The sequence below is a fragment of the Aedes albopictus genome, chromosome 3 (genome assembly GCF_035046485.1).
Source record: "Aedes albopictus strain Foshan chromosome 3, AalbF5, whole genome shotgun sequence".
NCBI lineage: Eukaryota > Metazoa > Arthropoda > Insecta > Diptera > Culicidae > Aedes > Aedes albopictus.
In genome coordinates, this window is record NC_085138.1 from 157,596,723 (window position 1) to 157,610,937 (window position 14,215).

The 14,215-nt window shown below is 39.2% G+C and overlaps 1 protein-coding gene across 2 annotated transcripts in view; it reads left to right on the forward strand.

The window, feature by feature from the left end:
- Window positions 1-14,215, forward strand: part of LOC109422692 (putative leucine-rich repeat-containing protein DDB_G0290503) — a 673,760-nt gene that overhangs the window by 79,723 nt on the left and 579,822 nt on the right. For both annotated transcript variants that reach the window (XR_009999366.1, XM_062860463.1), the window contains exons 2-3: window positions 69-1,079; window positions 1,186-1,504. Coding sequence is in view for 1 of the 2 variants with exons in the window: in XM_062860463.1 (XP_062716447.1) it covers window positions 319-1,079; window positions 1,186-1,504 (1,080 nt within the window). In the remaining variant the exon portion in view is untranslated. The remainder of the gene's footprint in view (window positions 1-68; window positions 1,080-1,185; window positions 1,505-14,215) is intronic.

Genomic DNA, 14,215 nt, shown 5'->3' on the forward strand with positions numbered 1-14,215 from the left:
AAATTTTCGACTCCACAACTGCAGACAACTGACTAATATCGAAAACGATTTCATTCTTCTCGTTCCAGCCGATTGCACTCTCGAACGGCACCAGAAGCTGAGCATTACGGTGCACATTCCGCGTTTCAGTTGTAATCCGCGATTGGCGCCAAGCCGATCATGTGATTGTGATTACTGTCATATTTCTGTGAAGAAGAAGTAAAACTCGCTGAAATCAATTGATACTGGAGAGTGCCGAGGAAAATTGGACCTACTCAACATTGGAGACACCGTTAACCTAGAGAGTGAAAATTAAAATTAAATGTTCAGAACCTGACCATGAAGCAAGCAGCAACGCGAAAAGAAATGGCAGACTGTGAAGGTCTTCATCAGCAACAACCGAAAGCAGACAACGGAAGTCCCAGCGGTTCATCTGGTTTATTGAAAGCGAAAGTGGAACAGAACAGAAACTCAAGTCACACGAGTGACAGTGAAAAGGTAACCTTATACCTGAGTGGCCAAAAGGCAAGTGAATATCAGAGCAAAATGTCCGAAAAAGTGCGGAAGGACTCTACGGAGTCCAGGGAAGTGGTGGCGATCCGAAGAAGTGCCAATGTGATCAAATGTGATAGTGATAAGGAAATCAATTCGCTCAAACGGAAGAAAGTGCCCTCAGTAAGTCACCCAGAAAACGTGAGTGTCGAGGAACAGGAACCAACGTACGCTTCGGTAGTGAAGCAAACAGACAAAGAAAACGTCCAACCGACGACGGCGACTCCTTCGACGTCGGCGTTGGGCGTCAACACGGGAAGTTCAAGCAACAAGCGAATGAAAATGGATCCACTAAATAGCGGTGATGGCAAAATAGTTGCCAGCAAACCGCCCATTCCGCCGAAACCAGATGGCACCAGGCCGTCAACGCATCATCATCACAGCAGTAGTGAGAAAGGTACAGGAAAGTCCAAGAAACAGGTCGTCAGCGATGCACACAATGCGTTGACGGTCCAGAAGCTGCTTGCTCAGAACGAACAGATGAGACTGGAGATCAACGACCTGCGGTCGAACCTGACCACGGAACGAAATGCTGTGCGGGTTCTAAGGTAATTGTTGATCTAAAACTTATTGGTTACCTCATTGTTTTAGAGGAAATTGCGAGCATTTGAAAACAGATATTACTGTTACTTAATCCTTCATTTTCCATTTCAGGGCCCAAAATGAATCGGACCTGCGACGCACCAAAACGGAGAACAAAAAGCTCCAGGAAGCGCTATCGCACCAGAAACGGCACAGCAGCAGCAGTGGTCCAACGGGTCCCGTATCATCGACCAGCTCGGCACCATCACCGCCGAAGCGACCCAATCGAGCCGGAACTGGTGTTAGTTCCAGTGCCACCAGTTCGGACGAAAACGTGGGCCAGGCGAACCCGACGACGTCGATCCACCAGCTCAATCTGGACATTCTCAAGCTCAACCAGGAGCTTTCCGCCATACGAGAGACGAACAAATTTTTGGAGGAGAAAATTCAAGTGAGTAGGTAGTTAGTGTTGGTGAATGGTGGGATGTTGCGCGACAAATGCCGGAGGAGTTGTATGCAAGTTGCGATGTTGCGCCGATGGAAGCGTTAGGCTGGGAAAATGGTTCATGTTGTTGTTGGAATTTATTTCAAATCTCGCACTATATGCAAATCTCGTATATGCAATTATCGATTTTTCTTCATCTATTTTATCTTTGGTTAATAAATTGGCCGGCAAATCGTTTTCGGTTTCCTTGTAGTCCTTCATCGAAACACACCGACAGATCATCTGAATATTTTTTGTATTTCCCGGAATAATCCAAAGAAAATCGATGATGAAAAATCGATCATTGCAGATACTAAGCGCGAGAAATGAAATGTTCTTGTCCTATGGTTGATTCTTCTCATTCTTCTACATTATGTTCTCTTCATCTCATCTTCTTTCTGGTTTTTATTTCTTCATGATATAACACAATAAAGCCCAGTTTCGTGTTCGAAAGGAATCGCTCAAGAAACTTCTTGACCGATTCCTGACAGAAACTTTCTACAGTGACATTTGAATTGTCATTTCTTTACAACTGCGTACTGTGATTGAAGAAAGAGCGATTTTGGCGAGGAATTTCTCATGCATCAAGATAGGCCGAGAAATTCCTTCTGATCTGCAAACAGCCCTTAAAAAGAAAAACTTGACGTAAGATCGTGTGGTAGACAAGCAGATAATATGTGTTTGCCCTATTTTGAACAATTTAATTTTGGAATAATATTCGGCCGTTACAAAAATTTATTTCACTTTTTATCCCACCTCTCTTTGACTGGTTGATGGGAGGGGATGAAAATAATAAAGCATTTAATCTGAAAAATATTAAAAACTCATCGGATTTGTTAAAGAATTTTCACTAAATCCCGATATTTTGATTAATATTTTTTATCTGCCCCCTCAAAATGGAGACAAAAAGTCATTATAAAACTTGTATCAGCCGTAGTGGAAAATCAAACCGCGATTATTACTGATAGAGCGTACTGCGTATGATAAGGGCGTAAATAAGATTTCAAAAATTGTGATTCAAAAGTGTTGCATTTGGTGGCAATAGAAATTTGAGTAAAATCAAATAAATGATTTAAAGATCGAAACATTTTACCGTACTTGCATGCTTTTATGTTAACTCAGCCTCACTTACCTTATTAACCGGTCAGACTAAGGCCTGAGTGACCTCTGCTGTACATAGGAGTCGTCTCCATTCTGCTCGTTTCATGGCTGCGTGTCTCCAGCTCCGCACTCTGCGAAGGGCCCGCAGCACTTGATCGACTCACCTAGCACGGCGCTGAGCACCACGTCTTCTTGAACCGGTCGGATGACTCTCGAGAACCATTTCAATCGGCTTGCTATCCGATATCCTGATGACGTGACCCGCCCTCCGTAGCCTCCCGATTTTCGCGGTGTGGACCACGGTTGGTTCTCTCAGCAGCTGATGCAGTTCGTGGTTCATTCGCCTTCTCCAATTCCCGTCTTCCATCTGCTCTTTTAACTCTTTTAACTCAGCCATTCCATAAAAATACACACAGCAAACAATATAAAAATTATACACCAAGCACACTGCCCATCAAAGGGTTCGTCCCCCCAAAAACCTTCGTCAGTTTGCGTCCGATTTTAAAAATCTAGTGATCAAGTGATCGCGTTGTTGTTTTTGTACAAATTCTCGCTTTTTTACTGAGCATTAGCGTGGTGCTGGCGGTGGTAGCCAACCGCGCAAGCAGGGATGTGCAATTTTGAAAGGAAAACATGACGCACGAAAGCTGTAGCAAATCATTGTGTATTGTGTTTTTATGAGACATTTTTAAGGCATTTTCAAAAAAAAAACAATATTTTCTATTTTTTTCATTGTTCTTATTAAGGTTCTTAAAATAAAAATACAATTAATTGAGTGACGTCAAATTAATCGTTGTTAAAATAAAAATTCAATAATATCTACTGTTATATGTAAGCAGTTTTCGCTTTTGAAAATCCATAGAATTTATATTTCCCGCTAACATTTATATCCAGCATTTACAAGCACTAATGGCCGTCAGATCACTTAACAACAAATATTATTATATGTTTATTTTAACATCTGTTCAATTGACCCCATTAAACTAATTGTATTTGTATTGTCATCAATGGTAGTTTACTATTTATTAGATTCCTTTAATTTATTGGAAAACAACAGTAAAATAATTGTTCATCTTTTTCTTGGCGTATCGTCCTCACTTGGATAAAACTTGCTTCTCAGCTAGTGTTCTATAAGTTCTTCCTCAGTTATTAATTGAGAGCTTCCTCTGCTAACACGGTTTGACGTCTGTCAGTCATTGCAGTTAGCGAATAACATCTACTGTACTCAAATTTTAAAAGAAAAACTAAGAAAATGCAGAGTGATTTAATTTTTGATTATACAGAGTAGAATAACATGATTCAAGCAACAATAATAAATTATTGTTAACTATTTGTTACGAATTGTTTTTATGTGTAATTGAGGAATAAACTCTATTTTAATAAAAAGTCCATGAGAACGTATGGTTCTATACTTCTCAAAAACTATACAGAAATATCCCAAAACTTAAGTTGAAAATTTTAAGGAAAAATACGCTAGATTTATTATTCAAGAGATTGCACGAAATCGCTGAGTTATTTCTAGAACTGTATAACAAAACTCTTTCGAATATTCATTCATTCATTTATTTAGTTAACATCAAATTCATGATAATACTGAATCAACAATTTGCCGCCATAATACTCGATTTGCAGCTGCAGCTCTCCAACGTCGGTCACGCCCAACACTCGCCAGATCACGCTCCACCTGGTCCGCCCATCGTGCTCTCTGCGCTCCACGCCTTCTTGTACCAACCGGATGGTTAGCAAACACCAACTTTGCAGGGTTGTTGTCCGGCATTCTTGCAACATGCCCTGCCCATCGTATCCTTCCGGCTTTGGCCACTTTCTGGATGCTGGGTTCGCCGTAAAGTGCAGCGAGCTCGTGGTTCATCCTTCTCCGCCACACACCGTTCTCCTGTCCTCCTCGAGCATCGTCCACGTCTCGTGCCCGTAGAGAACCACCGGTCTTATTAACGTCTTGTACATGGTACATTTGGTGCGGGGGTGAATCTTTTTTTTTTTTTTTCTTTCGAATATATGTAATGCAAAATTTGTTAAGGAATATTTCTATTTTTTTTTTCCTAAAGACCAAAGAACTTTAACCGTAGTGTGGCCAGCAAACAAAAAAAAAAAAAACACCCGTAGAATGCCGGCAGGGTACCCGGTGAAAATTGACGGAAATATGATTATTTCAGTTTTGTGGGTACCCGGGTACCCTGCCGGCATTCCACGTAATAAAAAAAACCGGAAACCTCCCCCCTGCCCCCCCTCACTTGGGAATTCGGTCAACCCCATTAATAGATATATATTCACGAGTTCTAAGATCTAGCAGAGTTTCAACTTGCAACTCTCAATAATCATAAAAATATCGAGATTTGAAATCGAAAAAGGTATCCCGGTACCCTGCTGGCCACAAAAGGGTTAATTTCAAGAAATTACTTTGACATTTCCACCTACAATGACATCCAAATATTCTCAAAAATCAGGAAAAAAAATCAGGAGTTCAATTAGTAATTCCACAGACTATATGACCATTAAAATCCATACACAGTTTTGAATATGAACATGGATGTTTGTAATCTGTGCTGGTAGTGTAGTAATGTTGGGATTTGGAAATTCTAGCCATGGTTCTTCCTTCTTATCCTTCCGGAATTCGTCCTCTAAATTAATTTCCAGTTTATCGCGGAGCTTTTCCTTGAAATTATCGATGGTTTTTCTTTTATGACTTTCTCTTGTTTTCCTAAGTATATTCTGAGGTGTTTACATATTTGCTTCAGTGGATAGTTCCTTCCGTGATTTTTCACGATTTCAAGTTTTTAAGGGGGTTTTTGCTAGAGTATGTACCCAGGACTTTCTTCCAGAGTTTCTCGCTGGATACCTCCCAGTGATAATTTCCAAAGTTCTTTCAGAAATTTCTCTTAGTGTTTTCGGGATAGTTTTCCAACTCCGAAGAGAAATCTCAAAAGAAATCGCGAGAGAAAAACTCCAAAAGAAATTTATTTATTTATTTCACCGCCTCGAATTAAAAGGTAATTTTACAGACTGTCAAAATTCTAAAATCTTAATTTTACCTTTAAACACATCACTCACAATATTGAACAAACGAAAACATGTGGATAACGCATTATAGAATCCATAGGCAGTACGGTGACGGGGAACTTCATTCTCGCAATTGGCGCCGAGGTGCATAGAACAAAATATTTTGCAGCAGCGATGAGCAGTCTAAATTTCCGATTAACAAATCATATATGAAAAACCTCCTCAAGTTATCGCGCCGGGAAGCAAGTTTTTCCAGAGCGATGAGTCTGCATCGGGCTGCATACTCTGGCAAGTTAGCAGGGTTCGACCAAGGCAATAAACGAAGCGCGTAACGGATAAAGCTTCGCTGGACCCTTTCTATCCGAATGATCTGCGTTGCATGATGCGGGGACCATACGCACACTGCATATTCAAGGATGCTGCGAACTAATGCACAATACAATGATTTGAGAGCATAGATGTCATTGAAAAATCTGATATTTCGTCGAACAAATCCTAGGGCTGCAAACGCCTTCGCAGTAGTAACGCAGATGTGTTCATCAAACCGAAGCTTGTTATCGATAATAACTCCAAGATCACGTATTGAGTCAACTCGTTCCAAGAGCTCCGATCCGACGAAATAGTCGAATCCAATACGTAATTGTCAGCGTGAGAATACAACACACTTGCATTTTTTACATTCAATTCCATGCCATTTTCCGTGCACCACAAGTTCAGCTCGTAAACATCGTCCTGGAGTGCGCAGCAGTCTAGCATAGACGTCACGGTCCTATAGATTTTTAAATCGTCGGCGTAGAGCAATTTTTGCGATTTAAGTCGGTAACATAGGTCATTTATAAACAAAATGAAAATCAATGGTCCCAGAATGCTACCCTGAGGCACACCAGATGTGATGGAATATATGCGAGAGTGAGTACCATTGATGTTGACGAACGCTTTTCGGAGCGTCAGATATAATCGCAGCCATTCAGCTATCCAGCTAGGAAACCCTGAGCGTTTGAGCTTTGAAATTGCGAGATCATGCGGTACTTTGTCAAACGCTTTGGAAAAGTCAAAATATATGTAGATGCCATCGTTTCTCAAGTTCCGACGAGAGAAAGCTGGTGAATGCCATGAGGTTCGTAGTGGTCGACCGCTTCTTTTCGAATCCGTGCTGGAATTCTGATATCAGTGGTTCGGATGCAGCATACAGAATATTGTGAACCAATAATCCCTCGAAGACTTTGGCGAGGCAGCATAGAATCGAAACCCCACGCTAGTTCTCAACGGTGTGACTGGCGCTTGCTTTGAAGATCGGAGTAACTTAAGCGGTTTTCCAAAGCTTCGGAAAAGTGTTGGTGCGAAGCGATTTATTGAAGATTATTGTCAGTGGTGCGTGTAGAGATTCGGCGCATTCTCTCAGGAATAACAGAGGAAGATTGTCAGATCTAGGTCACTCGTTTACGTCAAGATTTTCCAAAGCGGAAGTTACGCATGCTGTGCGATGTCAAAAGGCATGAGATTTAGATCAAAAGTTGGACAGTTTCTGAGGTTGGCAGGGGAGAAAGCTGGAGAGCTTGAATTATGTACGCTTTCAAAGAAATCAGCAAACAGATTTGCGTACAACATTGCGGAGGTGTTGTAGCTCCGCTGTCCACCATGGATGTTTGAAAGGGTGGTGTCGATGTCGTCGGCGTGGAACATGTTCATCCAGAATTGCATACAGGACGTCATAAAAAATACATACCGTATCGTCGGTGTCTTTGCCGCGGAACTGTTCAATCCAATCTACAGAAGAAATAGCGCGATTCAGCTCGTCGAAGTTGCAACAAAGTCCAAAATCGAAGTCATCAATTGGGATGGTATCCACGTTGGAACACATTCGAGTATTGTTCAAATCGAAACGCAGAATAAACGTTCTATGATGGTTGTCAATCCTTAGTAGCGAAGATGGCGGCTCGATCAGTTCTACGTCTCTAGTTTCATTTACGAATGTAAAATCCAGAATGTTGTCGCTTGAGTTTTGAAGGTTGTTGATTTGGTGCAACCCAGAAGCTACCATCGTGTCCACCAAGGCGATTTCTTGTTCGGATGATGCATTGGAAGGCAGTAAACCATCGACGTCTTCGTCAATCTGCCAGCTCAGCCGAGGAAGATTGTAATCACCGAAAACGATGACCCTACCAGAATCCGAAATTCGTTCACATAGCTGCTCTTAAAAGAAATCGCGTGAGAACCTTTGGGGAATATAACAGCTGAAACTTTTTGTAAAAATCCAAGCAGAAATTCTAGAAAAGAGCTATAGGAAATTTATTGAATAAATCATATCAGAAACGTCGGAAGAAATCCCGGAAGCAATTCGAGCAAAAAATAGTAAAAACTCCTTAAAAAACTTGGAGAAGCTTTTCTAGAAATCCTAGGAATAACTCCTTCAAAATGAATCCCAAGAAAAACACCAACAGAAATTCCACGACAACAGCTGCGGTTGGAAGATTATCAAAGAAGGAGGAAAGAATTGTCCCAATCTTGGAAAATTGATAGTTGGAATCTGAAAGAATCTCCGGAAGTTATTGAAAAAGGCATGCAAATGACAAGGACAAATGACGTGAAAAAACTACGGAAGGAATCTTGTAAAAAACCCTGGGAAAAAATTCAAGAGGTATTTTCAAAAAAAAAAACAAACAGAAAGAAACCCTGACGGAGTTTCTGAAAAACAGCGTAGTAGCAGATTTTCTAGATGGATACACTTACACTAAATACTCTAAAACTGTTTTATTCTTACCAACGATGTAGTAGACTTTGTTAACTCTGTTTGAGATTAGATCTACAAATAATCAAATTCACTACGCCCCAATAATGACTAAATTTTGTATCGGTGCCTGTGTTACGATTTCCAGAAACATCACTATTATATATTTTCTGATTCCTCCATTCGTTGAGGCTACAATTGATCAATTCCGATTTTTTTTTGGAAAATTTTTGTATGCAGTTAAAATGTCTGTCAATAAACATGAAGCGAAGTCAAGCAAAATTTCTTATCCTTTTTCAAATGAGCTATTGAGAAAGTATCGAAAGTACGGGATTTTACCAAGTATTTCAGAGATAAGCCAGTTCTCGGTTGAAAACTTGGCTGTGAATCTGTTAAATTAAGACAGTAATAATTAAAGAAAGAATTCCTTCAACTTTTTGTTTAAAAGTGCCAATGATAATAAATGTTGTAATTTATAAAGTTATTCGAGATTCACCGAGAGGACAAGTAACTTTTTCGCAAATTCCACTCCAATTTGTCTATTTCTCTCTCACGCCTAAAGTCTAGGTTTTGGAATTAAGTAACTCGGATGGTTATGCCGCAAAAATCGATACAGTAATCCCACAGTTATGGATCAACTTTCACTTTAAATTGCTACTGTAGTACAATTTTATTATAAATTACATCAAATTTATTTTTCCCGTGTAGAACGGTTATCAGTGCATCAACATAACTATCACTGCGCATATTAAATGCAATTTATGCTGCAAAAAACGACAAAGTTGCGGCACGGCCCTAAGAGCTACTTGTTTTGTTTACTTTTTGCGTTCGCACGTAGGGAGAGTGCTCGGGTTCATGAGGTGTTTTCCGTCGAATTAACAAGAAAATATCCCCAACTGCTGATTATTTCATAAATTGAAGGTATTTTTTATCATGAAAAAGTGCGATATTAGTGATTTTTCAAGAAAAAACACTATATTTTCAAGAGGTCTAGAGTTGATTCATATTTGTGGGTGAAAATGACATTGTCCACAATTATGAATCAAGCCATGTATGAATGGCAAGTTGATCTACATTTTATACCATTCTCTAGAAAAATGGATCGCATCGTCAAAATCCAGAAGCAGTACGACGTACGATACACAAACTCTCGAAGACGCCGTCGTAGGAGGACAAAAAACATCCGAGGTACATCCAAAGAGTTCAATATTCCTTTCTCAACGTTTTTCCGGCGAGTGAAAGATGAGAAATATTTTTTGTATGGGTCGTCACGTTCTGCATTGGTTAAATGATGACAAATATTGTAGGCAAAAACTGGAGCCAGCGATTTTTTAAGCCGTCATCCGTATATCAAGAAAAAGTTGGTAAACAATCTCTTAAAGGCAGGTGCAAAAGTTACCGAGGCTCAGTTGCGCAATTGGTTCCAGGAGGTGGAAGAGCTGCTGCGAAAGGATGGCTTTGATATGGAAGTTTTCAACAATCCAGAGCGAATTCTGAACTTCGATGAATCTGGATTCCAACTTGTTCCAAAGCGTTACAAAGCATTGTGTTCAGACCAGGAAAACTCTTACTTCATTGTTACAATGAAATGAATTTGAACTGATTTAATCAGGTCTACAGGGGGTGGCCAAAATGTTTGGGATAGGCAACTTTTTTTCTCCCACAAAAAATTCAACATGCTGTAACTTTTCATAGAGTGCATCAAAAAATCTCAATTTTTGAATGTTTATCAACCTACTTTACGTAGCTACAAGCAGATTCCTGTAATATGAAGAATAACCTAGTAAGCATGAGAGAAATATAAAACAAATAAAGTGCAAAAACGTTCAAACATTGAGTAAGGGGCTATTCATAGATTATGGTATTTTTATTGTCATTTTAAAGCCACCATCCCTCCCTTGCATGATGTTTTTTCTCCATACAAATTACTTTTTTGCGTATGGAGCGTGCAATTTTTATGATTCTCCTAATCCATATTCCCTTACATAATTTGTGTGAGGCCCCAAATAGTAAAAATAATATTTTTATGTTAAGGCTCAAGCATCCGTCATCGTTTTTCAGAAAATAAAAAGCAGTTTTCTCGCAGTGAGTCAAAACATCAACCACGAAAATATATTCACTGCATTCTATTCCTCATGTGAAGTACCGTGAATATATTTTCATAGCAAAGACTTTTGTTTTGAATGAAAAAACTGCTTTCAAATGTTTGATGATGACGATGATTTCAATGACGAATTGTTCTACGTTAAGAAAAACCCAGAAACGATGCTAGGGTTCATTTGCATATTTTGTAATGTAGAGAGAGAAGCGAGTCTCTTGAGGTGTTACGATCCATACATGAAATTAAGACCTTTCACACAAAATTTGTTTACGTGGGGGATGAAGGGTGTAAAATTACAATTTTTGCGTTACGCAATGTGTAAACGAACTCCCAAACTTCCAAGATTTCGTTTAAATTACTTTGCATAATACTTTTAGAATTATTTATGATGAGTAGTTGTCGTTGATCCATAATATGAGCCGAAATGATCCATAACTGTGGCTGAGAATTCTGGTGATCCATAACTGTGGGACGACCGACGTTAAATAATCTGTGTTTTATAGATATTTTTGATCAATAACCAACAGGTTTTATAATTATTCCTGAAAATTTACAATATTTTGCTTCAATTTCGCCTATCAATAACCTGAGGACATGTTTTATTATATTTTTTATTCATCAATAGACAGCGAAGTATGCCTTAGCCTATTCATAACTGTGGGGTGACTGTAATTAGTTATTTAATTAAGGGAATTTATGTTGATTTTTTCCGAAAATTTCCTAGTGAATCTGTGGGAATAGTTTTGTTTTCTTCGTCATGGGAGGTTTTTTGAAACATGTTGAACTCAGAGGTAGCTTCCCAACCAAGCTGAGTTATATGCATAATTTTCAGGCAATTTGACCCACAAAAACCTCCCATGACGAAGAGATCAAACCTGCAGGTAATACTCTTATTCCCCCTTTTTCCTGAAAAAATCATCACAGCGAAAAAAAAACATCAAAATTTACTTTTATTGGCGTTTTTGTGTTGTGGATATTACTCAAAGTAGAAGGGAGTAAAAAAATAAGAACACGATGGATAGAATCGTTAGCGATCGATAGGAAAAAATTACAGAAAATATAAAATTTCGGTTAAATTTTTCTTAAACTACTTTTAAAATTTGATTGCTCAGGATTTTTACTGTGTATTGTGTTGTTCCTTACTGTATAGAATGAGTGTCGCAGCACAATCGATTGCGTTCGCCAATGTCATTCGCGGACACGAAACAATATCAATAGATGCTAGGAGGTTTAGTAATGTCTTGCTTCTTGCTGTGATTACATCGATTCCGGATCATTTGGCCGAATGCCGTTTTGGCCCAACACCATTCGGCCGAAGGGGTCATTTGGCCAAATCCTATTTGGCATTGGAACAAACTATTTAATTTTGTCCGACGTTTCGATACTGGGTTCGGTGTCTTCTTCAGGGAGAAAAGTACTGGTTGTTTTTTGTCTTATGGAATGGTTGTTCTGTTACGGTCAGTATAAGATTTTGGTCGATATATGTCATATGATTAGTCAATATTTAAGGCTTCTTACGGCATCTTCAGCATCGGCAGCCATGTTGGATATAAGGCTCGAGATTTTTAAGTGATAATTATCGGCTTTGGGACAGAAGGTCGAAGGACAAATGGTCGAAGGATAAAAGGTCGAAGGACAAAAGGTCGAATGGACAAAAGGTCGAATGGACAAAAGGTCGAATGGACAAACGGTCGAATGGACAAAAGGTCGAATGGACAAAAGGTCGAATGGACAAAAGGTCGAATGGACAAAAGGTCGAATGGACAAAAGGTCGAATGGACAAAAGGTCGAATGGACAAAAGGTCGAATGGACAAAAGGTCGAATGGACATAAGGTCGAAGGGAAAAAAGGTCGAATGGGACAAAAGGTCGAATTTTAGTAGACCAATTTTCCAGCTGGTATATCTCGCTTATAAGACAAACATTTTTGAGAAGTCTTTGTTGCCGCTCATTGAAAGAAACATTGTACTGCTGTTATAGAAATCATATGCATTTCAGTCACTAACATTTCCATAGGAAATATTTCCTTCTTTTGTTTGTAGGCTGTTCTTTCAAGTTCTGTTAATGTAGTATTTATTTAATGGCAATTTAGTTTGTTTTTTTTCAGGAATTTTTCCTTCTTAAATTTATAGGCTGTTCTTTTAACCTTTGTTAGTGAAATAATTATTGACTCCTTTTCAATATCTGTTCTTTCTAACTGTACTGCAGAAACATTCGTTAACTACTTGTGCTTAATGATCATCCCCTCTTGGATTGATAGGTGGATCCTAATAATTATCCTGTATAAGTAAACAATTTCATTTTGTTTGCTCATACACGCGTTACGCCAAAAATTGAGAATTTTCAATCCCCCTCTTCCTGTTCTATACTAACTATATTGCTTGTTACACTTTTGCAAACCACCCTCCCCCTATAATCGTGACGTACTTCATGGATCACCCCTATAATACCCAGAAATTTGTCCTTTTCTAATTTATAGACTGCTTGACTTTATTTAATCGCATTAATGATCGGAATTTCAAATGAGAATATTCCGATCTATGATTCATCCTTCTTCAACCCATAGGCTGTTCTTTCAAGGAAAACCCCCTCAATTATAAACGAACGTCGTTATGACGTCACGCGGGGAAAAGCATGCATGCTGTCATTGCATAAGAATATGATATTTGCTAGGATTTTTATATGATGATATATAAGTGACTAAAAAGTAACTAAAATCTCAACAGGATCATTGAACGAAATATTTTGTTTATTCGGCAATGAATGACATGCATTCATTTTGGGAGCGTTTAAACTTAAATCGATTATTTTCTGAAGATTATTGGGGAAATTCGAAGTTCGGCGGCGTGATGAGTTTTAAGCTGGCGGCGTGCTAGAAAATCAAAACATCCGGCGGCGTGAAGTAATAAATCTCGACGGCGCACAACTCTAATCTTTGAGACAAAATGAGATGAATATAGGTACTAGGCCGAAGAAAGGGGCTTTTACCCTAGTTGTTGATTTTAAGGATCGATTATTGGAACCCCGATTGCACGTGAATCGACGTCCTAGATGACCAAACCTACCTGATTTCGGATGCTGCAACCGGAGGAACTTGGCACTGCACCGCGTCGTGGTTGGGTTTCCGGGTAGATGTTCTTGATTGGCAGCAATAATTGAACGATGAGAATCAAAATCTGATGCTTGAGTTTTTTCTTGTATTTTTCATGTACCAAACTGTTCTCATGCGAGAACAGTTGCTCTTGATCAAGAACGGATGATAACTACAAGAACATTATAAAACTGAAAATAAGTTCAACAGTTCTTGTTGTGTTTATGGTTTTATGAACTGAACATCAAGTATTCTTGGAGGTGTTTTTAAAACCACACATTGACAAAGAATAGTTGTGCTCAGCTGAAACTCCGATAAGATCAACTAGAATATGCAATGTTCCGATAAAACTATCATAAAAACAAATAAAACCAAATAGAATTCAGATTGTTACTTGGGAGGGGGCTTAAGGGGGATTTTGGAGGCATTTCCGGACGATTCATACCATTTTCGGCGTGATTCAGAGGCGTTACTTAAGCGTTACGAGGAGTATTCGAGGGGTTCGGAGCTTCTCAGGTGCGTTACAAGGGGTCCGAGGGGGTTTAAGGGGGATTTTGGAGTCATTTCCGGACATTTCAGAGCATTTTCGGCGTGATTCAGAGGCGTTACGGAAGCGTTACGGAGGAGTTTTCGGGGGGTT